Below are 27072 nucleotides of genomic sequence, written 5' to 3' on the forward strand. Positions count from 1 at the left end.
ATGTGCATGACACCATTTTCACAAATTCACCCTTTTTGTAGATTACATGGAGAGAATATCATTTTTAAAAACTTGCACTTTGAATCCCTTTTTAAAAAATTTTTTTTTAAAGTTTGTGTTTTCAGGTGCGTAAAACTGTTTCGGTCAGGACGACTATCGTCAAATATGAAAGACAATTAGCATACAGTTTAGATTGGCTGTTCATGGGCAAGAACTCCCTGCGCATCCATGCAGCGATAAGAGCCGATAGAGCAGCAATAACCCTCCTTAGGGTAAACGGAACTGAACCAACATGAATGTATTGCAGATATCATTCATTAATAAAGATTTTAATGCACATCAAATTGAGAATTTGGTCTGATTAAAGGGGAGTCAGAATGCCGAATCCTGACTGACGATGAGAGGAGGAGCTGGGGAGGGAGGAGGGTAATTCACTCCTGAGAAACGCGATAGCTGCTGATAATACTGAAGGAGCTTATATATGTATACGGTGACAGACGTAGTATTCCTATAGGTAGACGTGGATCAGCTGAGAGTCAGCTGATGCGAGCTTGACTAACGTGACCTGCCAGAACTGACGCTCGATTTTTGTGTAAATGAAAATAATGCATAAAGTTTCCCGTTTTTAGTTGGAAATGGTGACGTGTAAACGGGCCCTTTAGCAATACACTCTGAAAACCCCAAACCCTGTGGAGTAAAGTATAGTTGAGACTGTGGTGTGATCTATAATATTGTTACATTGGCTGGGCACCAGGGGGCAGTAAAGGGGGGGTCACGGGGTTGTGTGTGTGTGTGTGTGTTCAGAGTGAATTGAATTAAAGTAGTGTTGTGAATCTATCCTGCTGCGTCTTTATTCGACATCTTAAGAACCCAGAGACTAGGATCTGTCTTCTGTATTTATGTACAGAAATGAAGTGTAGCACAGTTTTGTTGGAAATCTATTTTGAACCAGTATAGGCAAAAAATATACACATTATTGGTTTTTCCAAAAGCCTGAGCAATATAGCAATGTTAAAGTGTTTATCTCTCATACCTGGATCATGCTTATTTTTCTTAAATTGAACACCAGGTCCATCTCGGCTGTAGAGTATCATACATGACAGAATGTGTTTATATGCACTTCTGTATTCTATAATCCATTACATTACATTATCCATTACATAGCAATGTTTATTATAATAGCATATTGAAGAGTTTTTTGTGTCTTGCTTTTCACTCAAAATATCTAAACATCCTTAAAAAACAAATTAATTGTTCTGCTGGTAAATTGTAAAACTTATTTTATGCATAAACCTATTTCAGCAATATTTACTGTTTTTTTAACACATTTTCTGAGTGTAAAAGTTAGTTGTGGTCTAGTGCATTTGCTTAATGTTCCTGTCACTGCGTTGTGTTGTAGATGATGAAACCCGAACACAATGATGAAGAGAGAATACAGTCTTTAATAAATCCAATGTCATAAAGGTAAATCTGAACAGAGAGAGCAACACACACGTAACATAGACGATACAATGAAACACAAACTGAACTTAAGTACACGTGATAATGTGACATACATCACAGCTGAACATAATGAGTGACTAAGACAACAAACGACTAACTGGCAGAAAGTGGTGAGATACAAAAAGTCCAAATAACAGAACCGGGAGAGCTCCACACTGAATACACCCACTTTTTTTTGGGCCGACAATGTGTTTACCATTATTAATCAAGACTGGATGGGCAGGTGACCTTGTGAAATAACAAAAAGAGGGTGAGACTCTTGAACTTCAAAGTGATTTATTTTGTATTTTTTATTAAGATGCAAATGCTGGGTTGTTTCAACCCAATGTTGGGTAAAATATGGACAAACCCAGCCGTTGTTACATTTTTACATTACATTTTTAACCCAACATTTGGGTTTGTCCATATTTTACCCAAAATTGGGTTAAAACAACCCAGCATTTTTTAGAGTGTGCCAATAAAAAAACATTGATGTTAGCAGATTAATATATAAAGACATTAAAAATAAATGAAGATTAATAGATTAAAATATGTGAGAATGATAAAGGACAATTTACTCTCCCAATGTGTGAATATGTGCTTGATCTTGTTCAGCTCTTCTGGATCTGATGTCATAAACCACGAGAATGACAGTAGCCACGCCCACCAGAGCAGAAAAGACCAATCGGATCACAGCTTCAGTAGGACCACAACAGTGGACGGAGTCTGAGGAATAAAAACATCAAACTGAGATCAGATCAGTCAATAAACGCTAATATCAGCGCTGACTTCAACTAATATCATCAGTGCTGTGGTACCTGCACATGTGTGGCAGAGTGTGTGGATGTCCAGATGTGTGGTCTGGTTGCTGATGGGATTGTTCAGCACACAGCTGTAGGTGTTTTTATCCTGATATTCCACCTCCAGAGGTAGAGAGAGACTGATGCTGAGATCACACACACTGATGCTGGACAATACACTGATTCCTGCGTACCAGGAGAGAGTCGCATCACACACTTTCAACACTGATGAACACACCAATGAACATGATGATGATGATGATGATGATGAAGAACAATCTCTACTGATGACAGGAACAGGCAGACGAGCTGGAAAACATCAGATAATGAAGAGAAATCTGGATCAATCTAACAACAATCATATTTTTGGATCAGTGTGTTGACAATTAGTGATCATGTTTGTGATCTCAAAATATAAATGATTAAACATTTCAATATGTAACTAATTAATAAAGAATGTGGAAGGCAGGATTGGTGATCTCTACTGATGTGGAAAATTACTCAATATTAAAACCTGGATGAAGGAGACAAAGTCGATTCTCAAGAGATTAAACAAAGTATTTTATTTCATGCATGAAATAAGACGTTCAACATACAGACAGCGTCTGATATGAGAAGGTCTATGGCATTCTCACACAGAGAGCATCTGACATGAGAAGGCGAAGGCTAGTCCCTTTCGCCAAGGTTATATACCCTAACACACCCTGTGTAAAAAATCCTTTGTTACCTTAAAGGGAGATGTCTTAGCTCATTATCTCATGTCCAACCCAAATTCTAACTGGTCTGAGCAACGTCATGTCTGCAAAAGTTTCCTGTTTTTTAGCTGCTGCTCTTTTTCACACATCTTGTCTATCTTTAGTTCGATCAAAGCTGCGCACATATTTTTCACACATAGTCTTCACATGACATAGTGAACATTTTGTTCCTTCAAGCTTGTTCTAACTTACATTTCTAAAAAAGCTTGATTTTATATCTTTAATAATGTGCTTTTTGCTTATATGATTATATTCCTTTAAATTCTCATGAGTAAACAATACATCTTCAACGTTAATAAAAGTTGTACCCATATAAAAGTAAAAGGAACATATCTAAATGTAAAATTTCCATAACACTACTCACCATAGACAGAAACATTGAACGTTTTAAATGTCAGTTTAGCTCCAAACATCTGTAGATGATAAACTCCAGCATGTTCAGTTGTGGTGTTTGTGATGGTCAGAGATCCAGTTTGATCGTCCAGCTTCAGTCTGTCTCTGAATCTCCCATCAGGAACATCATATGTGGAGAAGATTTGTTTCTTTTTTTTAATTTTAGCTATGAGAGACTTTTCAGCTCCAAATGTCCATGTTATGTCATCATTACGTATTTCAGTGACATCAGTGTTTAGCGTGACAGAATCTCCCTCCATCACTGACACTGACTGTATTTCATTTGCTTCGGCCCCAAACACACCTGGAGAACATGGACAGATTAAGAATCCTGTTGGTTTACAAAATCAGATGTAGATTGAATTTTTCAAATATGAATTGAAGAACATCCAGCAACAGCAAAGACATTGTAAATGAAAAAGATTGTATCTGTAATATGTTTTTTAAACTTAGCTACTATAGATTAAAATAAATGTGTGATGTTACATAATATATTTGAATAAATAAATACATGATGATACAGTTTGAAAGTAAAGGTTTAATTCTGAGAAATTGCTGGAAGAGTGTGCATTTGAAGTCTTAGAAATTAAGACCGTGAAAATCAGAAAAGAAAAATACCAGAGATTTGAAAGCGGTTCTATTGAGGTTTTGGATTTCTGAGCAAAATAAATGTATAGTCACAATTTTACAAAAGAATGCCTCGAAATTTCCACTTATAATTCGAATTAATCACAGACACCTGAATTTAAACTAAGTAAATCTCATGATATTGATCTGGTACATACACAGTAAAAGTAGTAAATAATGTAATCTGAACTGTAGCAGCAGATTTGTTACCCTGCAACTGAAAGAAATCAATCAGTCCACAGTCCATAAAAATGTTTTTATAAATTACCCATCAGACTCCAGCAGCACAAACACAACCAAAAAAACATCTGAAAAAATGTCCTCTGTTCTTCAGCAAAACGTCTGCTCTGATAAGACTGTCTGCTCTCTCTGCTTATCTGATGTGTGAAGCTTCTCCTTCGGAGTTGGACCCTCCTAGAACACGAACACACGAACACACACACACACACACACACACACACACACACACACACACACACACACACACACAGAGTGTTAGGTCTACATGCTCACATGAAGACATTCTTCATTTTATATATTCACTCATTTAAAAAAAAAATGTGTGTTTAATATGTAAAAGTAGAAAAATATTGTGTGAAATTGAGCCTAACCCCTATTGATTTAAAAATGATTGTATACAATTTATCATTTGTTGTGTATGTAAAAACAAAACAAAGTACAAAGTAAAAACCGTCTGCCACCTCACAGTACTAGTTTTACTGAACTTCAGCTTGAGTCAAACTGAAACCTCTGCGGTCGGTTGTCTTCAGAAATGTTTGATCTGTTGGTGGACAAGCTTGTTTGTGAGAGAGAGAAGGGGTATTTAGGTTTAGTTTGGTGAGGGGCCTTTTCCTGCTTCTATGCACAGCTCAGACTCTTTATCTACAGATGCATTGATTGAAGCAGGATGATAAACTATTGTCGATAAAGACAAGTAGTATCACTTCTAGTAAAAACCACTAAAACTTTTTGTCAAAATGTTTTAATTGTAGTTAAGTTGTTTAGATTTCATACGTGATGTGTTTTTTAAAGGTCCAGCTGGAAACAAACCCGCTGTGATGCCAAACCCCGTAATGGAATAAAGCTGGTGTGTTTACAACTGTGATAATGAATGCTTACCAGGTTAAAAAAAAAACGCTGTGCTCTACAATGTGAAGGTAAAGCCCGTTTTCACTGCCCAAAGACGAGCATGTGAAGAATCAGTGGTTAAAATTAATCTTTACCATGATACCACAGCAGTATAATCCTAAACTTTGGCTGTGTTTCCTTCATTTTACTGACGACGGCTTCTTAAATCTCAGAGTTCAATGCAGGATTCGCAAACCGCAAAATTCTTAGTTCTGAGTTTTATATTGTGTAGGTCTCCAGCTAACTGGTTTACTCACATTATCACTGTCTTACTGAAATACTTCTGCTAATCAGTTGTGGGTGCTATTACCTAAAACTTTAAACTTTTATTAATGCAGATTGTCTGTCGTTCTCACTACTTTGAGGAGAGATTATGCATGGAGCAAGATTTGTTTTAACGTTTATGTTACATCAGTCATTCACGCTAGAGCTCGGCTACTGTTATTGATACAGTTTCCACGTTCACCGCAATAAATTAGAAAAATACTCGGTAGATAAATAAGTAAAAGTAAAATAATCGTGTTGTTAATAGACATGCGGATGCTAATTAATTACAGTTGCAACATCCCATAATGTACCTCAAACTGAGTAGTGTATCACTGAGAAACGTCTTGCTCGAGTCGTCCTTGCGATGGAGGTTCAGGTTGAATAACTTCTTTCAATGTTTCATCATCGCACGCGCACTCGGATTGATATGGTAAAACCGACGTCATTGTCCGTTACTGTGTTTAGTCTACGATGTAGGAAGCCTCGGGACAAGCAGAGTTGGTGTTACAATAGGCGTTTTTGTTGTCAACACACGTGCTCGGCTCTGCGCGCGCTGTATGCGGTAAACCAATCATAACAGACTGAGATGTCTGGCCAATCAGAGCAGAGTAGCTCGTGGAAAGGAGGGATTTAGAGAGATTGATTCATCTGACGAGTCGTTTGAGAATCATTGAAAATGTGGTGATGTGCAAATGTATATTATGAGGAAATGAAACAGTTTTTTTTTACCTTTGATGCATGTAAACCTGTTGTAGGAGAATCCAAAACAACAATAGGAAACTTTAAAATATAATAGGGGCACTTTAAAAGATATCAAAGAGTTTTGCTTGAGGCACTGTGCCATAGGAAAAGAGCATTTTTCACGGAGGATCTCTGGGAGGATAAAAGGAGGAGACAGTGAAGGACAAGAGAGGACCAGGCCTGGTAAATTAATGTTGTGTTTTATTGTTTATATGGGGCAGTTGTCCATGAGTTGCTTACGCTTTAGTTTTGTTGTTTGTTTACTTTGGGAATTAAAGTTACCTTGAACGTTCACTGTTTCCCGCCTCCTTCCCTGAACTATTAAACCTTGCTACATTGGTGGCGAAAACCCGTGAGGAAGGAGGGATGGCTGTCACTGTGCCATCGAGTTAATCAGAGCAGAATCTGCCACCAAGGACGCTCGAGGCGGTGGAGCTAGACAATATAAATATAATTTTACTCACCTAGCCTATCACTTAAAGCAAAAATCCACCCTTCCATCCTTTAAATGTCTGTGTAAAAGGGCACGTATGGCCGTTTAGTGCTGCTGATTGCTGTAGCCTATATCTTAGCTTATCTCTACTCTCCATATGTAGTTGGTACATTAGCGGTATAAGTTCAAACTAATATCACATCATTTACGTCTCTTCTGTGATTGTTTCGCATACCAAGCCTCCTCTGCCATGTTACTTTTCTCAACACTGCTAATCGCTGAAAGTGAAATCCTCTATGGTGATTATTGGCTAATCATTTTTTTTTACCAAAGGAGGCACAAGTCTTCGGCTATGGTTTTGTCTCCCCTACTCTATCCCCTCAGACTCGCGTTTCGCTGATTCGGCACCTATGAAAAAAAAAATTGTGGGTAGGTTGTGCCTCTCTTGACGAGCCACCACCGCGTGGGAATGAAGCGAGTGACTTTCCTTGCTGGACTAGTCTATTGTTTTTGGACACTACTTAGCTCAACTGACTGCTTTTGATGACGGGACACTAAAATCATAATTCTGGATTTACCAGACATGACGGAGGGGACATCCTCTGCTGTCTGGAAAGCGTGTACCCCCTATAGAGTGGTGCAAGTATGACATCACTTTGTAGGCCAAAACGCGGAAGCGAGTTGCATTTTAGCACTTCTGGTCCCATAGTCCCGAAGTCAACGGGGTTTTTGAATGTTGTTTTGGTTAAATGGCTGAAATAACAAGCTCAAGACACTTTCACGTTTTATTCTACAACATAAAATCCATCAGTATTACCCCACTCGTGATTTTTTGAAGCTATTATATTTCTTGAAAAAGGCGGATGCTAACAAGTGGCTAAATATGGGACTACAGAGGCTGTCGGAGATTAAACGTGTCAGGGAAATTAAACGTTATTAACGGAAATTAAACGTAAATGTTCATCACGCTGGACATGTAAACTCAGTCCACTTATACAACATTGTTATGCTTATAATTGTGCTCTTATAAACTATTCAAATTTTTATTTAATAAAAACTGAAAGAGTTGTCGGAAGCTTATTGGTGACGTTGAATTCATGTTACCGTGGATCGTGATGTTGTCCGCTTATAGCCTACCTTTAGCTTTTTACTCCTGCCAACTGCATTTAGGCTTCAAAATTCATGTGTTCATCTGTGATAATTATCTTAATGGACAAAACGTGCAAGTATCATAAACTTTTGTTGATCACAGAGCTTGTTTTTCGTGATAATCCAAAAGCCTGGGAAAATCCTTTTGGGTTTTTTGTCCAGGGAACCAGTGTGATGCGAACTATCGGTTGGTCTATAGCAGGGGTCGGCAACCCGCGGCTCTAGAGCCGCATGCGGCTCTTAAGCGCCGCCCTAGTGGCTCCCTGGAGCTTTTTCAAAAATATGAAAATGGAAAAAAAATTTTTTCCGTTTTAACCCTTTTGCACGTACGATCACATCGGTGTGATCAGTCTTGGCTGGTCCCTGGAGCGTACGATAGAGCGGTCAGTGCATCACGTGATCAACTGCTACATTCAAACGTGCTTTGGCGCATTGGCTGGCGCTGAGCCAGAGACAGAAGCGCTCAGTGCTTGTCATACAACTATTCAGTGTTTTCAACCACATAATGGTGGTTGAACACCCCCCCCCCCCCCCCCCTTCATTAAACCTGTATTCAGAACAACCGCCATTTTAAACATGACATTCTATTCAATACCACAAAAACAAAAAAAAAATTATCAAGAGGATCAGAAGATTCCTGCTTGTTTGTTTTTTCTTTGTTATATTTGCAAACTCAAATCAACTCTGTACCCACCTATAAAACACATAACAGAACACATATCATATCTGTCAATATTCAATAATTTGTCAATCTTCAGTTCAGTAACAATGAGTCTTCTTATTATATATTTGAACTCTTGACAGTTAGTGCTTTACACTGTTGCAAAAGGATATAAGTGGATACACCTCTTCAGTTCTTGCATGGAGCTCCCACCTGCATCAGGCAAGCACCCAGACCATCTTTCAAAGCATCAGCCTGTATTGTGAGAGGCTTTGTGTGATCATTTAATTTGAGAAATGGTATCTGTGTGAGAGCTGCTTTTAGTTTCTGGAGTGCTGTGTTCAGAAGCATCTATTTATAGTATACTGTAGGGCACCCTGTCGGGAAAGTAGTGGTATTATTAGAAGAGATTTTCTGCTTTGGACACTAGAGAGCGATGATGTGCTTGTTTTAAATTTGACAAAATATCCAGCTGAGTGATAATGTAATCAATGCAATGCACTTAATATTCAATTATATTTTGCAAAAAGAATAAAATAAGAACAGCAAATTACAGACAAAGGAGCACAGTGAAGGTTGTGATTAATATTTAACAATGAACGTCAGGTAAATAAATTTCCATAATTATGATAAACTAAAAATATATTTTTTTCTTTGGGGACTTTTTCATACACAGACTCCGTCTTCGAGTTCTGAAAGGAAACAAACAACTTAATTAGGAACCTGAGGCCTGTTGCACAAAACTAGGATAAGGGATTAAGCCAGGATATCTTGGTGATCCTGGCTCAATTGATCCGTAATCCGGTTGCACTAAAGCTGGATAGGGGGCAGGAGGATATGTTATGGTATAAATTACCATGGAGATTTATTCTGTGGAGCTAGCCTGCTCCAGACCAGGCTAAATTCCAGGATCTATTTAATCTCATCCCTAATGTCAGTCAGCAGTCACCACAAATGGAAACCAATAGTTATTTCACTGCTCACTATACATTATCACATATAACTAGACCCACTGTCATTATTTAAACGTTTGTGATCATTAATTTCAATCATTTTGGATAAATAATGATTTTTAGATGATGTTACTATCATTAGATAATTTACAGTTTCCCATAGACTATAAGGCTATATATAATATTTATATATGTAAATATATATATATATTTACATATATATATAATATATATATATGGCTATATATAAAATGATAGAATATTAGGGCCACAGAGAAAAAAAAAAAAGACAAGTCATAATATTGTAACCAGTTGTTTTAAAGGAGGACAGTTGTTAAAATGACAGATGTGGGGCATTTCGTGAAATTGTACTTCAGTATGGTTTCATAAACAAAGACATGCTGATGTGCCAGAATATTAAGTATCACATTGTCATAAGTATCAAAACTGTAAAAAGAATATGTAGCTTTTCTGCAGAAAGAACCAGCCTCATAAATGTATGACTTTATCCTTTTTCTTCAGTGTGGCCCTAATACTCTGTCATATAAACAAATACACATTCCATATGAATATAAAAACACAATGTGTAACATTATGTTCCTTTATTGAATAAGGACAAAACAAAGCAGGTAAACCATCAGCTCCTTTCGAAACTGAAGTCACAGTCTACAAGATGGAAAGCACAGAATCAAAGCATATTATACAAAATGATACATACACATTCAAAGGTCTGTATATAACACACCCTGCATGTCTGCACACTAAATTAATGCAGGACAAATCCATACACATCAACTGAACAGACAAATGAATGGATGCAGTAGCCTCCCTGCAGCCTTGTATTACACACAGTATACCGCACAAACATCATAAGAGGCCAAATTCGTAAAAAAACGAACCCAAAAAAAACCAAATTCCTCTGCCACCGCAGGACATATTTAACCAAAATTGAAAGCACACATACTAACTAAAATAATTCAACACATATTGGTCCCTCAGCAGCCAACCACTGTCGTCATCAGGAGATGATTGCCGGATTGTCCCAGTCCATGGCTGGTGGCACTCTGGGGGCCCTCTCCTTCCTTATAGTTTAGACAAAAAATATAAACTTTAAGTAAATGTGTGCTTAAAACAAGCAAAAAAAACAAAAAAAATCTGTCAATATAATAAGAAAAATTCTCTTGAAATAAGTTTACTTTTTCCATAAACACTTAATTTTAGAAAAGTTCTCTTGTTTCACTGGCAGATTTTTTTGCTTATTTTCCTAGGTAATTTTGCTCAAGAAAATATTGAAGATTTTTTTTAGATATTTGTTTTTTACTGAAAACAAGACAAAAATACTAAGTAAGAAATACATTTTTGCAGTGCAGTGAGCAACCGACCTTGGGTCCTTTGAAAGGCGCTATATAAATTAAAGTGATTATTATTATAGCTCATCTATTTATTCAATTAAATTTTATTTATATAGCACTTTTCACAATTGTTTCATTCTGTCGAAGCAGCTTTACATTAATAAAAGCAGGAGAAACACTCAAAAAAACGGTGGACAACATAAGCTACAACGGCTAAGATTAAACCGTACTGAGCGTAGTAACGTTAAATAATAATGTAAGGCTTTAATAATAATTTATAATAGCTTTATACAGTGTGATGGAGTTACTTGACACAATTTCACTCATATCTGCAGTGCATTTCAATTAAAAATTTAACCGTTTCATAATTACAGTACAAATGCGTTTTTGGAGATGTGAATTAAATATTTGAATTGTAATTGTGATGTTTCAGCGGAGCGGTGAGTGTGTAATTGTGCACTACTTACGCATTCAGGCGGTCTGCAATACTTTGCCACGCTTTTTCTCTTTGCTTTATCACTGTGGCGGTGTTGCCTTTCTTCTTAATTATATCTTTTACCTCCTCGTATGCCTCCATGAGGATTTGTGCTTCCGACGGGGAAAAGTACGCGCTCTAGTTGCCATGGTAAATCAGTTAATCTGTGATCTGTGGCGGGGTCTATTTGAGTGAGCCGTGAGCACGCACCTATCCAGGATTGGTTTACCTGGCTTAATGAATCCGTGTCTGCTCATCCTGGCTTGGTCTTTGTGCAACCAATTAAGCCTGGATGCACATGTTTTGGCTTCATTGAGCTCAGCTGAGTCATTTATCCCGGATGTCTTAATTCTACTTTTGTGCAACAGGCCCCTGGTGATGCGACAGAACTAGGTTTCTCTCTGAATAGCATTGTTATTCTCTTAAAGGTGCCATGTGTAATTGTCTGGCAAAAAAAATCTAGTCATACTCCACATTCCATACCAGATGGGGGCAGTATACCTCACATATCAAAATATGTGATGTAGGATATGGTATTTTATAAATCACACACTATAAATATGATAAAGAAGCAGAAACAGATAGTTGCAGTAAAGTAAGATATTTTAATAAGTTGAAGAAACAATAATGATTTGTGACACACACACACAAACACACGATTTGCGCATCGCCATCATGTGTGTATTACAGGTAACGTTATTACATTGCTTCCTGATATCACGTGCGCAAACACAAATAACCTATATTTATATATATATATATATATATATATATATATATATATATATATATATATATATATATACTACAGGGCCATTGAATGCTTGTATCTGATAACCGTGAAGCTCTTGTAATTATTACTTTACCCAACCTCTCCATGTCGAGTGATGCAGTAAACATCAGACAGCGCACGTGAACCGATCATCTCTACTATAGTAAAAAAAACACGAACACTGTTGAAAGATACAGTAGGCTACAAATGACCTGTTCGCGCCACAAATTGTTCTCCGTCCTTAGCGACCGAGTCATTGAATGTGAAACAGCGGCTGCTGTCGTCAGCGAGCAGCACTCTTCAGACAACGAGGGTGCGCGCGCCGCGCTGATACCTCCGTTTCAGTTTCTCGAACCCGCGCAGTGCGGCGGTCAGAACACGGAGACCATTCTGCCCCTAGCTATGCGTGCGAAAGCATGGGGAGCGATCCCGGGCGTGTCAGAATGGGTGCTGAACATTGTAAAACAGGGCTATGCGCTGCAGTTCGCTCGCCGTCCCCCGCGCTTTCGAGCCCGGACCGTGACGAGCGGTCCTTTTCTTATCTGATTTGATTTGTGCTTCAGAGCGCGGTGGTTGTAGGGGTCTCTTGCCAAAGGCTTCAGCCATCCTTCCGCTCTCTTCCCTGAATTGAAATGAAGTAGTGGGCTGTACTTTCCACACGATAGACATCAGGTTCAAGTAGGCTACGCCCACAAGCCGTGCGAGTTATTCGTGTATTGCAGGTTGGCTGGTGGTTATGTTGCCCGCATACCGCCTCCCATGGCCGAAACTGGTATTACGACACCTGTCGGGCCGTGGCTAGTAATGCTAATGCTAATTAAGTTGATATCTCTGCAGCACTATAACGTGACATTTTTTTAATGACATTATTGCCCTTATTTCTTCTCATTCTTTTGATGCGTGTAGCTCATTTTTTGGATATTTTTACCTCAATTTTTACACATGGCACCTTTAAGGAGATCATAAAAACATAAGGAGAAATATATGTCTTAAGGTGGGCTTTGTAATGATGAGGTTTCGAATATGTTGGGGAACAGAATTCCAGTGTGTGGGTGCAGCAAAGTTGAAGGCCCTGACACCAAACGATGCTAGTTTGTGGACCAGCAATAGTCTAGATTTGGAGGACCTTAAGCAGCGTTCACACAACCAGCGACAAAGTGGTGCGATACCATTCATTTCAATGGAGAGCGGGCAATTTCTGGCGACACGCGACAGTGACCGTTGGCAACCGGATGAGACGTGTCCAGCGACACGACAAAGTTGCGATATGTTCTACTTTTATGCAAAAATTTACCTAAAGTGCCATCTACTGATAAAAACGAAGCTCAGAATAGTTTTAAAGAAGAGGACAAATCACCGGAAAGGGTTATTGTGGAAAACACTGAAGTGCAAACAGAACATAAACGTAAGTGTAAACAGCATAAAAAAAACATGCTTAAACTATCCCCTTTTTGTCCTATAGGCAATAATAATGACAGTTTAGTCGATAAACCACCCACATCCCTTCACTGATAGTCTGATTCTGCAAACCTCAATCACACTAACTGACTGCGACAACTTCTTGCAATGTCTTGCCTTTTGTTGTGTTGTTGGTTTACACAATGCTGAGTCAGTTCTATCTTACTCCTGGGTCTGAACTGCATTAACAACAACCACAGATGTTAAAACACAAAGGTTTTAATATTTGTTTCTTATTTATATTTGTACAGTAATTGCTTGCACTTCTGACTCATCTTCCTGTTTTCTACATTTCCTGCAGATGCAGAAGATCATCACTATAGCAACAATCAGCAGAGATCCAGCAGAGATCAACACTATCAGAGACACTGAGACTGGAGGACCTGAAGGAGAAGAAAAGAGAGAGTCATTAATGTGAGTGAATTTGAACATAAACACATATATGATCAGTGCTGTGGTACTGTACCTGCACATGTGTGGCAGAGTGTGTGGATGTCCAGATGTGTGGTCTGGTTGCTGATGGGATTGTTCAGCACACAGCTGTAGGTGTTTTTATCCTGATATTCCACCTCCAGAGGTAGAGAGAGACTGATGCTGAGATCACACACACTGATGCTGGACAATTCACTGGTTCCTGCGTACCAGGAGAGAGTCGCATCACTCACATTCAACACTGATGAACACACCAGTGAACAATTTGATGATGATGATGATGAAGAACATTGTGAAGAGTTACTGATGATGACAGGGACAGGCAGACGAGCTGGAAAACATGAGAGAATAAAGAGAAATAAGGAGAACTAACCAACAACTATTTTCAGTGTAGTGTGTTGATGGTTTTATAGGGAATAGGGCCCATAATACACAAGTGCATGACGTCACAGTTTTCACAAATTCACGTTTTTGCTGTTTACATAGACATGGTGAAGGCATTTGTGATGAAGTTTGTATGAATGAAGGAAGAAGTCTGGGTCGGCATTATTGATCCTGGCACACATTCAACATAACGACTTTAAAGCAACACCAAGGAACTTTTCCTCTGCGGTCCCCCTACAGGTTGGAAGTGGAATTGTCCATTACCGCTGTCGTAAATAATTTAGCCTACCGCCGCTCACACGCTCGCTGTTTATCCAGCACCGGCTTTGGAATGAACGATGTCCACAGACAAGGTAGAATATGTTGCATGATTTCATTAAAGTATGATGTATTGCGACATCAGAAACGAAGAAAAGCAAAATAATTACTATTGTAAGGCTTGACGTAAACCAAGTCAAATTTGTAGTTTTCTTATGTCTCATTCGAACTACAGAAACACGACCCGATCTGGTAACCTTACATAGTGTGGTTATAGCAGAAAAAGGACCGCAAAGCGAATCCAGAAGTGCCTTTCACCCTGTTACGACTTGATGAATCACTGAAATGATTTTGGAAACATTATTTTAAGGTAAAAAATCGTCCTTAGTGTTGCAATCTCTCCGTGCTATTACTGCAACGAGGTGTTTATCACTATGGACTTGACCTACTTACTCATCTCTCTCTCTCTCTCTCTCTCTCTCTCTCTCTCTCTCTCTCTCTCTCTCTCTCTCTCTCTCTCTCTCTCTCTGTGCAGACCTCGCTGAACCACACACCCCTCGCCACAGCATTGTTTTCAAAACCTTTCATGTTGAAATGCTGTTGTCGTGTAAATGAATGGCCAAAACACATAAAAAAGTTGAGAGCGGTGTCGTGTAAATACACCCTGTCTCTGATACAAACCATACAATAGCAGCGGTTGTGATCCAATAAGAATACAAATATTTTGTCTGATGCACTGCAAGATTCAGAGTAAAGCATTGTGTTCATTTTCAGATTCGATTCACAGTAAATGGTACTCTGCACTCAGTGTGTGTGTGTGTTTGAGTCATTTGTGTGTTTGAGTCATTTGGGAATGAAACGTGCTTACCATCTTTCCAAATTCGTAATAAGAATAGTTTATAAATAGTTTTATTATAAAATATAACACAATCTATCATCATTAAATTGTGAATTATTGCGGTATTTCTTTATTAATTTAATAAAATACCTTTTTAATAATTATACAAATAATTGCAGGGAGGGGTGTGTTTTTTTGTCTTTCTTTAGCTTTCTTTAATAAAATTAAAGGAAGATTCAGAGTTAAGCTCAATCAACAGCATTTGTGGTGCATATTGATTACCACAAAAAAATGACTTGCCACTTTTTTCTTTAAAAAAAGAAGAATGGAGGTTACAGTGAGGCGCTTAAAATGAAAGTCAATGGGGTCAAGACTGTAAGACATTTTTTTTTGTTTGAAAATAACCGATCGTTTCGCTGGATAAGACCCTTATTTCTCGACTGGGATTGTGTCGAGCATTTGAAGCTGCATTGAGACGGACATATGAACCTTCTTTGAACATTGGAATATTTGGTTGCCATTGAAGTCCATTAAATGGAGAAAAATCCTGGAATGTTTTCCTCCAAAACCTTAATTTCTTTTTGACTGAAGATATCTTGGATGACATCGGGGTGAGTAAATTATCAGGAACTATTTTTTTGAAAGTGAACATCCTTTAACCTGAAATATTTGAGTAAGCTCATTCATACACAACTTAAAATTATCATGATGACACAACTTATATATTTTAAGTAGTGGACATTTTGCTGGATTTAACCAGCTAAATAAAACAATGCTACCTTTCTAATTGGTGACACAATTCTTTGATAGCATTTGCATAGTATAGCATTTGATACACGAGTGCAACATTTAAAAACATTTAACTGTTCTCAAATTAAGCTCATGCTCTCGTCACCATGAAAAACCCAACATTACAAAAACTCTTCTAGCATTACAAAAGATTAAACACTAAATCTCCCACTCAACATTAATCTGTCACAAATCATTATATAACACTTAATTTTAGCATTTACTCTCCCTTGTGTCATGGCAAAGCATCCTGGGAAATAGAAATCCCAACCCAGTTTCAGTTCAATTTAATTTTGTCTAAATTAAAAGAGTTCATAAAACTCAAAACAATTAAACAATTTAACTTAATTAAAATGTATCAGTTTTGTGAACTCAAAAGAAAAAGAAAGTTCTAAATTCTCATAAAAGTAAATTTGATTGAACTAATTTGTATGATTTAATTTGGCCCTACTCAAACCAATTAATTATTTTGAGCGTTAATGTTACAGTGTGAATGACCATTTCAACAAATGATATCTACTCACCATAGACAGAAACACTGAATATTTTTGATGACCCCTTAACTCCACTTATCAGTAGTTGATAATCTCCAGCATGTTCAGTTGTGATGTTTGTGATGGTCAGAGATCCAGTTTGATGATCCAGCTTCAGTCTGTCTCTGAATCTCCCATCAGGTCCATCATACATCTGAACAATTCCAGAATCTCTACTGATATCAGCTATAGTAAAAAATGTAGCTCCAAATGTCCACAGTATATCGTCGTCTTCATGTATTTCAGTGACCCCAGTGTTTAGAGTGACAGAATCTCCCTCCATCACTGACACTGACTCACCAAACACACCTGATGAACATAGACAGATTTTACAGTTTGTAACCTTTACAGCAAAGACAGATGAGTAAAACTAAGTTTAAATCTCCTAGACACTTTCAATAGTTTTATATTTTTATATTTGTCTTATAAAAATAGGGTAAACGTACACCAAGTTCACCAAAATCTACATTGAGACATTAAAGGGGTCATAGACTGGATTATTTGATTATTGTATAATGTTTCCTGGGGTGCCCTTATAATGTTAGCATGATTTTAACATAAAAAATTGTCATAATTTATATTTTCCGAACCTGATTTTAGCCTCTGATTTGAACAGCTCTGTTTGAAGGGGCGTGTCTGCTGTGAGACTTCAGTGTAAACTCCCACTGCTGTGATTGGCTGACACATTTGCATATTAAATAGCTAGCATTACATGTGGAACTCTCTTTAAAACTTTTACTACGTTTTTACTATTACAATTTACATCTATCGAGATTAAGGAATCGTGAAAAGTATTGATCATAATGATCAATTCCCATCACATGAAAGGTTGCAGTGATGAGCATTGAGCAGATGACAGACAGTGTTGATCGCGTATGAAATTACGAGAAAGGTAGGCCTGCACAACCGGAGGCTGCAGTTCCAGGACCCCAGTTCTAGGACCGCAGTTCCAGGACCCTAGTTTTTTCTGACAGCGCCACTTACCAAAAACACTAATTTGACCTAATTTAGACTCCAGCTTCGATATTTGACCACTGTTTATGATAAAACTGGTTTGCAGTGGCATTAATTTCTTAATTTATGCCAGGAGTGCAAAATTATGAATCTGTCGTTATTTTGAATAGAAATCATCACTTATAAAGCAGTCATTCACGTCTTCTCCGGTTTATTTGTGTTCACATACATGCAATATCCAGCATAGCATCCGACAGGGCTCTTAGTCCAATTGTGCGCATATTTGGAGAAATAATGATTTATCATCACATGTTTGTAATATATTTCGTCATACAGAATAACATTTATATTAATTTTCCACTGAATTATGCGATAAGAAGAGCTCAAACAGCGAACTCTGTCTCTCCTCTTCCTGATTTGCGTCAGTTAAACTCTTAGTGCTCTCATTCTGTCAATCATCTCACGTTGTGCAGAGTTTTGAAACTTAAAGGGTATTTTTATAGTATAACAAACTCTTAACTGTCAAAGGATCAAGGAACATTTGAATTCTCATTCTATGACCCCTTTATAGTGCACAAGATATTGGTTTCAGTACAATATGTTATTTCCTACTTGCGTCTAATGCGCAACTTATGCTATCTTTTGGATCAAACCGTAATTATTTCCCACATCCAGATTAAAGGTTATAATATGCTAAAGTCTAAACATTAATCTCCTAATTCTGCAGTTTAAGTGTTTAGTATCCCAAAATAAAGGCTTAAACCGTTTTAAGATGCACATTTAAGGGGCTCCTCTTCCGGTGAAAGTTTTCAGACAGCTTTCAAAATGGCCACCAGCCATCAAGCGGTAATACATTATTTTTTTTATTTTTATAATCTGAGCTCAAAGATGGTAGTGTGCTTACTGTGTACTTGAGCTTAATATTAATTTATCTTAATTTACCCTTCCTGAATCCAAAGTAGATCTCACAATAATATCTGCGTATTTGCAAATAAATCCTCTGACTAATTTGAATATTATAGCGCATCTCTTTATCTCTAAACTGGAAATAAATGAAACTGTACAAATGCATTTATTACCTACCAATCACATAACACGAACAGACCACAACCACAAGCGAGTGACCCATTTTCAGAAGTAGATCTAGATTAGCTCTGATGACACTGAACCGCACGTGTAAAGAGTCCTCGCCACTACCGGGTTTTATCACCCTACTAGTTAATGCGCATGCTCTTCATGCATGTTATGATTCTCGCTTAAATGTTTGCGCTCATTGCATTTTTACAATGGGGTAATGTTGTCAAGAATTTACACAACACAAATTGAAAAAAGTAGCACAAATACAATAGAATAAAGATGCAAATAAAGAGAAAAGTTTTTGAATAGGTCTAAGACTATTCAGAAATACAGAAACTGAATAAAGTAATCGATTGGAAAATAACACTGGGTAGTATTTTAGTCCTAACTAAATGAAATACATAGGCTATTAATCCTGATTCCTTAAACTTAAAGCTATCTTTTGTTGTTTTGACAACTAAATTAATGACAGATACATGGCTGCTGTCACTTTAAGAGCTAGTCCACGTGTTCATTATACGGTCACTTGTGTTTTATGCTTATTAAAGACATATGTCACCACTAGGGCTGAGGACAACCACCACTCCGGAGGAGCTACACCAAGAACACCAAGAGGCAGACAACGACGTGATATAAAAGCTTGATTCTTTTTATTAAAGGGGTCATGACATGGTTTATTTTATTTTATTATTATGTTCCCTTAGGTGCAATTATAGTATTACTATAGTTTTTTTTACAAAAAACTTTTAAAATGTAGTGATTTATGACCTTTTCCCACCCTGTTTCTCATCCTCTGTTTCAAACAGTCTGTTTTGGGGGTGTTTCCCCTTTAAGAGTTCAGTGTTAACGCCCACTGTTATGATTGTCTAACGTCAGTGCCTATGCATCTGACGTTAACGCCCCCAGCCAGAACATTTGCGGATTCGGCGCAACTGTTTAGTAGCGGGTGATGCATGCGAAGCGATGGCTCTTGCAATGATAAAACCTTATTATGTTTGAGCCGGAATCAGAGGAAAATGAACCATCACCACAACAACGAAGACTGGATCAGCCCGTGTCCACATGGAAAGTGAAACTATTTTGAATTAATAAAACAATTGTAACCCGAGACATTTGAAAACGGATTATTGTTGCATAATTATGCTAACAGTTTAACATTATTTAACTAATTTCAATGAAATGCATGCACAGGCCATCTTTGAAGATGCAGCATTGATAAAGGCAACATTTTTAATTTTCTATCACATGTAGGCCTACTAGAAAGGCGACAGATTTTCTTAAATGAAGAAAAAGCTTGGTTATATATCTTTAATAATGTGCTTTTTGCTTATATGATTATATTCCTTTAAATTATCATGAGTAAACAATAGCCTACATCTTCAACGTTAATAAAAGTTGTACCCATATAAAAGTAAAAGAACACCTCTAAATGTAAAATTTCCATTACAGCACATGGTCTAAAGCGCACGGTGCAAGTGCGTGTCTGAATCCACCTTTGCTAGGGAAAAATAGTCGGCACGCCCGGCGCATGGTCTAAAAGGGTTGTCTCTATTCTCTTAATGAGTAATGAGTGTGTTTTGGGCTTTACGTGCAATAAACCAATCAGAGTCTCATCTCCCATTCCCTTTAAAAGCCAGCTGCGCTTGCTTTCTACATTTACTGAATTGTTAAAGAGGCCAAGCTAAAGCATTAAACTCCACTGCATGCATGCATTTTAGACACTTACAATGTTCTTGCTCTGTCCATGCAATAACTGCGTCCTTATATGAGCCGAGTTTTCTATTTACCTCAACTGCTTAGTGCTCTAGTAATATCAATAGTATGTCCCATTCAATTTAACATTTAAAAATCAGAATATGAGCATAGCTCGTTAATATTCACTAAAATATTGAAACGTGTAAGTGATACAACCAAGGGGGTAATCCATCAGCCATTGAATAGCAGACCATCACCTGCTGTTAGCATTCCATTGACTCCCATTCATTTTGGCGTCACTTTGACAGCGAATAACTTTACATCTGAGGCGTTTAATGACTCAATTTGTCCATTGTTTATTTCTAAAGAAACACAATAATGTATAAAAGGCTTCATTACCTTGTATCTTACGTTATGGCCCCGTAGAAGCAGTTTTTGTAAAAATAGGCTAACGATTGCGTCATAACCACTCGACTCTCTGTTGCACAGTCGAGAAATTACCGTATAGACCGGCGGAGAAGCTCGCAAGCAATCGGGGGGACGTGGAGGCATAAAGTGAAGGGAGAAGCCCATAGATAGTGATAAAGTTGCTCCCGCTGCTGCTCATGGACAGCTAATACTCACGCTCTCCGTCTCTGCGAGATTCGGAAGGGAATGATTCAGATTTCTCTCGGCACAGCTACTAGAAGACCTACAGGCTGCTCACGTCACATCTACGTCATCAAGCTCAGTTTGAGGCTGCACAGTTCGCCCAGCCATCAGGAAGTGAGTGCTTCTAATTGACTTCACTTTTCACTGTTGAAGTCTATGGGGTCGCTGTGTCTATTTTATATACTGTCTATGGATACAACACGCGAGTGCCAGTAACTGTCAAAGCGCGGTTTAAACGCCCTGCCCACCAGCTGAACTGGACGTTTTGATTGGTTTTGCACCTCGAGTCAGACCTATCTGTTATTAGTTGAAGTGCTTTAGACCTCTCAGTCATGGCGCTTTTCCACTGCATGGTACGGCTCGGTTCGGCTCGGTACGGTTCGACTCGGCGCAGAACGGTTCGGTTCACTTCGCTTTTTCACTGCGTGGTACGACTCGACTCAGTACGGCACGGTTCGGTTCGCTTTAGCTCGGTTGCTTTTCCACTGCAGTTAGTACCGCTTCAAAGTCGGTGGGACTGATCGTTAATAAGCTGCTAAGGTGATGAGATGTGTTAACTTACCTGCATTCATCTATATTTTTGTATTTTTTTAAAGTTTATTTATTTATTTGTAATTTCGTAATGTTTTATTTAACAGGTGGTGATTTTAATAAATAGCAATAAGTAGGCTATTGCATTGAAATTCACAATAAAAATCAAATCCATCACTTGGATACAATGAATTCCTCCTTTCTCTAATCACATCAAAGGGAATGTTTATAATATCCAGGATAGTGTTGTATGTCAGATAAGGGGGAGATTATTAAAGACTATAATTATCTATTAAATCTAGTCTATAATAAGACTATTAAAATACTTTCTTGTCACCTTCTCCTGAAACCAATACCGTGAATAGTTTCATATTGTGTATTCGCCCATTATGGTCAACTGTGTTAATTAAAATTATTACCTTCAAAAGTAAAAAATCAGAATGACCCATTCCAGAATATTATGTTTAAGATTACAATTAATGAATTTATCTGTTCAACTTTAAAGTTGTTGTTAATAATTGTGCAAAAAGTTGTGACTTTGATGGTGTATAATTTGCATAGTCCTCATATGCAGTAGAAAGTGATTGAATTATTAAAAAAATATATATAACGCCTATATTGCGTTCGTAAACCATTCAGAGATGACATTAATGACATACACAACTTTGTATACAATACACAATTTGTATCAATGATATTTTCAATGTCATAAGAACACAAGAAAAGAATGATTGGTTAGAAAGATAACAAAGGAAAGATTAGAAAATCTAGGGGGGGAAATATATATTAATTTATTCTGGTGTTACTTTGGAGTCACACGTCTGTGGTGCGACATTGGAGTCACGCGTCTGTGGTGCGGCGTACCCCTTCTGTCACGTAAAAGTACACGACTGTCGACTTAGGTAGGTTATCCGTGGCACTGTCCACTCGCCATAAGTGTAGTCTTAGAAATGGCACAATCCACTCGCCATACTATTACCACCTCCTGTTCCTCCCTGGCCATTCCTACCATCATCTCTTCCCTGGTTTCTGTCTGCCTTTTGCTAGCCCTTTGCCTTCTCCTCGTCCGCCACCTTCTCCGCACCACTGCGCAAGTTCTCTCTGTTGGTTCTTGTCAACACACATGCTAAGTTTGTATGTTTTTGGCTTTGGTAATAAAGCTTGTTGATTATATTTCGTCTTCATCTTGTTAATGTGTAACCAGGCTTTGCAGACCGTAACACACGTAACATAAATCTAATATACTATAATCTAAAGTACTATACTTTTTCATACACATACTCCGTCTTCGAGTTCTGAAAGGAAACAAACAACTTAATTAGGAACCTGGTGATGCGACAGAACTAGGCTAGGTTTCTCTCTGAATAACATTGTTATTCTCTTAAGGAGATCAGAAAAACATAAGGAGAAATATATGTCTTAAGGTGGGCTTTGTAATGATATGAGGTTTCAAATATGTTGGGGAACAGAATTCCAGTGTGTGGGTGCAGCAAAGTTGAAGGCCCTGACACCAAACGATGCTAGTTTGTGGACCAGCAATAGTCTAGATTTGGAGGACCTTAAGCTGCGTTCACACAACCAGCGACACAGTGGTGCGATACCATTCATTTCAATGGAGAGCGGGCGATTTCTGGCGACACGCGACAGTGACCGTTGGCAACCGGATGAGACGTGTCCAGCGACGGGACAAAGTTGCGATATGTTCTACTTTTATGCAAAAATTTACCTAAAGTGCCATCTACTGATAAAAACGAAGCTCAGAATAGTTTTAAAGAAGAGGACAAATCACCGGAAAGGGTTATTGTATGGAAAACACTGAAGTGCAAACAGAACATAAACGTAAGTGTAAACAGCATTAAAAAAACATGCTTAAACTATCCCCTTTTTGTCCTATAGGCAATAATAATGACAGTTGAGTCGATAAACCACCCACATCCCTTCACTGATTGTCTGATTCTGCAAACCTCAATCACACTAACTGACTGCGACAACTTCTTGCAATGTCTTACCTTTTGTTGTGTTGTTGGTTTACACAATGCTGAATCAGTTCTATCTTTCTCCTGGGTCTGAACTGCATTAACAACAACCACAGATGTTAAAACGACAAAGGTTTTAATATTTGTCTCTTATTTATATTTGTACAGTAATTGCTTGCACTTCTGACTCATCTTCCTGTTTACATTTCCTGCAGATGCAGAAGATCACGACTATAGCAACAATCATCAGAGATCCAGCAGCAGCAGCAGAGATCAACACTATCAGAGACACTGAGACTGGAGGACCTGAAGGAGAAGAAAAGAGAGAGTCATTAATGTGAGTGAATTTGAACAAACACATATATCATCAGTGCTGTGGTACTGTACCTGCACATGTGTGGCAGAGTGTGTGGATGTCCAGATGTGTGGTCTGGTTGCTGATGGGATTGTTCAGCACACAGCTGTAGGTGTTTTTATCCTGATATTCCACCTCCAGAGGTAGAGAGAGACTGATGCTGAGATCACACACACTGATGCTGGACAATACACTGATTCCTGCGTACCAGGAGAGAGTCGCATCACACACATTCAACACTGATGAACACACCAATGAACAATTTGATGATGATGATGATGATGAAGAACATTGTGAAGAGTTACTGATGATGACAGGGACAGGCAGACGAGCTGGAAAACATGAGAGAATAAAGAGAAATAAGGAGAACTAACCAACAACTATTTTCAGTGTACTGTGTTGATGGTTTTATAGGGAATAGGGCCCATAATACACAAGTGCATGACGTCACATTTTCACAAATTCAAGTTTTTGCTGTTTACATAGACATGGTAAAGGCATTTGTGATGAAGTTTGTATGAAGGAAGGAAGTAGTCAGGGCCGGCGTTATTGATCCTGGCACACATTCAACATAACGACTTTAAAGCAACACCAAGGAACTTTTCCTCTTCGGTCCCCCTACAGGTTGGAAGTGTAATTGTCCATTACCGCTGTCGTAAATAATTTAGCCTACCGCCGCACACACGCTCGCTGTTTATCCAGCACCGGCTTTGGAATGAACGATGTCCACAGACAAGGTAGAATATGTTGCATGATTTCATGAAAGTATGATGTATTGCGACATCAGAAACGAAGAAAAACAAAGTAATGACTATTGTAATGCTTGACGTAAAGCAAGCCAAATCTGTAGTTTTCTTATGTCTCATTCGAACAGAAACGCGACCCGATCTGGCAACCTTACATAGTGTGGTTATAGCAGAAAAAGGACCGCAAAGCGAATCCAGAAGTGCCTTTCACCCTGTTACGACTTGATGAACCACTGAAACGATTTTGGAAACATTATTTTAAGGTAAAATCTTAGGTAATGAGATCATTTTAAGGTAATTAGGTAATTTTAAGGTAATCTTCCTTAGTGTTGCACTCTCTCCATGCTATTACTGCAACGAGGTGTTTATCACTATGGATTTGACCTACTTACTCATCTATCTCTCTCTCTCTCTCTCTCTCTCTCTCTCTCTCTCTCTCTCTCTCTCTCTCTCTCTCTCTCTCTGTGCAGACCTCGCTGAACCACACACCCCTCGCCACAGCATTGTTTTCAAAACCTTTCATGTTGAAATGCTGTTGTCGTGTAAATGAATGGCCAAAACACATAAAAAAGTTGAGAGCAGTGTCGTGTAAATACACCCTGATACAAACCATACAATAGCAGCGGTTGTGATCCAATAAGAATACAAATATTTTGTCTGATGCACTGCAAGATTCAGAGTAAAGCATTGTGTTCATTTTCAGATTCGATTCACAGTAAATGGTACTCTGCAAGTGCAGTGTGTGTGTGTTTGAGTCATTTGTGTGTTTGAGTCATTTGTGTGTTTGAGAGCATTTGGGAATGAAACGTGCTTACCATCTTTCCAAATTCGTAATAAGAATAGTTTATAAATAGTTTTATTATAAAATATAACATAATCTATCATCATTAAATTGTGAATTATTGCAGTATTTCTTTATTAATTTAATAAAATACCTTTTTAATAATTATACAAATAATTGCAGGGAGGGGGATGTTTTTATGTCTTTCTTTAGCTTTCTTTAATAAAATTAAAGGAAGATTCAGAGTTAAGCTCAATCAACAGCATTTGTGGTGCATATTGATTACCACAAAAAATGACTTGCCACTTTTTTCTTTAAAAAAAGAAGAATGGAGGTTACAGTGAGGCGCTTAAAATGAAAGTCAATGGGGTCAAGACTGTGAGACATTTTTTTGTGTGTGAAAATAACCGATCGTTTCGCTGGATAAGACCCTTATTTCTCGACTGGGATTGTGTCGAGCATTTGAAGCTGCATTGAGACGGACATTTGAACCTTCTTTGAACATTGGAATATTTGGTTGTCATTGAAGTCCATTAAATGGAGAAAAATCCTGGAATGTTTGGTAACGCTTTAGATTACAGCCCGGAAAGTACTGCGTAATTACAATGAAATTACAGTGTAACTTTCGGTAATTACAGTGTACCTATAAAGTACTTATGTGTAAGTATAGGGGAACAATATGTAAAGTCTTGGGAATAAAGGGGTAACAACCAGGAAAATACTGCGTATTTAAAACTAAATTACAGTGTAACTTTCGGTAATTACAGTGTACCTATAAAGTACGTACGTGTAATTATATAGGGGAACAATGTAAAGTTTTGGAATAAAGGGGTAACAACCAGAAAAAAAAAAATGTATTTAGGCAAATTATTTATACTGTAAGTATTTTAGAACTACGGGGTACTTATACTATAATACAATCTTACTTTTGGGAGCAATTTAGCGAGTAGGCTACATACACCTTTTTGTAATATGTGTATACAAATACAAGGCTTTTTTCAAATTACGGGGTAGCCTATATATCAGTGCATTTATAAAGTAGGCTAATTTGTTTTTATTGCAAAGGTGCACTGATTAAGTTGTTTCAAGGCAAGTAAAACTACAACTTTTTTTTTTTTTTAAATGCTGGGGAAATATCTGTTTCTTGTAGTTACAGGGTACGTATGACATTGCGGGCCGTAAATTAAAGTGGTGCTTCTTACCCTCTTGTTTCTTGTAGTTACAGTGTAAGTATATTGCGGGCCGTAAATTAAAGTGGTGCTTCTTACCCTCTTGTTTCATGTAGTTACAGGGGAAGTACAATAAAAACACATGTAAACACAATCTGATATCACTTGGAAAACTTTATTTGAAAAACAACTTATTTCAAAAAAGGACTTTATTCCTTTTTTAAAATCAACTTTTCATTTCAAATACTAAAGTCCTGACAGAAAGTATACATTTTTGCATGGCTTCCTACTTCCTCCTCCTCCTCTTGTTCCTCTTCTTCTTTTTCTATCATTCCACTGATTAGCCTAATCTTAAGAATGAGTCTTTTGCTATTCTGTATTATGTATTAAAAGAAAATAGGCTACAGTACACCCAGAAATGTTCTCGTAATTTACTCATCTTTTCGCTACCGACCAA

The 27072-nt window shown here is 37.8% G+C and overlaps 3 protein-coding genes and 1 long non-coding RNA gene across 4 annotated transcripts in view; all 4 read right to left on the reverse strand.

The window, feature by feature from the left end:
- LOC306987926 (SLAM family member 5-like) overlaps window positions 1–4437 on the reverse strand; it is a 28380-nt gene extending 23943 nt beyond the window's left edge. The window contains exons 1-4 of one of the 2 annotated variants that reach the window (XM_079592573.1): window positions 4326–4437; window positions 3402–3734; window positions 2301–2591; window positions 1424–2208 (exon numbers count right to left, since the gene is read on the reverse strand). In XM_079592573.1, the coding sequence (XP_079448699.1) occupies window positions 2057–2208; window positions 2301–2591; window positions 3402–3734; window positions 4326–4365 (816 nt within the window). In that variant the 5' untranslated portion in view covers window positions 4366–4437 and the 3' untranslated portion in view covers window positions 1424–2056. Of the gene's footprint in view, window positions 1–1423; window positions 2209–2300; window positions 2592–3401; window positions 3735–4325 lie in introns of those variants that run through there. The other variant, XM_079592574.1, reaches the window with a different exon arrangement.
- The window catches only part of LOC306987895 (SLAM family member 5-like), a 332963-nt gene that overhangs the window by 242968 nt on the left and 62923 nt on the right, over window positions 1–27072 (reverse strand).
- LOC306987962 lies at window positions 9977–11580 on the reverse strand. Its single transcript, XR_013795292.1, has 2 exons — window positions 11209–11580; window positions 9977–10471 (listed from the first exon to the last, which is right to left on the reverse strand). It is a non-coding gene; the product is annotated as an uncharacterized lncRNA (long non-coding RNA).
- Window positions 13625–16984, reverse strand: LOC306987933 (SLAM family member 5-like). The gene is made up of 3 exons (XM_079592581.1): window positions 16672–16984; window positions 13913–14209; window positions 13625–13829 (listed from the first exon to the last, which is right to left on the reverse strand). Exons 1-3 carry the CDS (start codon window positions 16961–16963, stop codon window positions 13684–13686), a joined length of 735 nt encoding a protein of 244 aa, XP_079448707.1. The 5' UTR covers window positions 16964–16984; the 3' UTR covers window positions 13625–13683.

Source organism: Phoxinus phoxinus (genome assembly GCF_949152265.1).
Source record: "Phoxinus phoxinus genome assembly, chromosome: 20".
In the NCBI taxonomy this organism is placed as follows: Eukaryota; Metazoa; Chordata; class Actinopteri; order Cypriniformes; family Leuciscidae; genus Phoxinus; species Phoxinus phoxinus.

What these genes read in the sequence shown, in the direction of transcription:
- LOC306987933 (XM_079592581.1), bottom strand. Translation starts at nt 16,963, where the DNA reads ATGGAGGGAGATTCTGTCACTCTAAACACTGGGGTCACTGAAATACAT. An exon ending in ATTCAGTGTTTCTGTCTATG is followed by an intron (nt 14,210 to 16,671) that starts GTGAGTAGATAT and finishes CATGTTTTCCAG; the next exon opens with CTCGTCTGCCTGTCCCTGTC. An exon ending in ACTCTGCCACACATGTGCAG is followed by an intron (nt 13,830 to 13,912) that starts GTACAGTACCAC and finishes CTTCTCCTTCAG; the next exon opens with GTCCTCCAGTCTCAGTGTCT.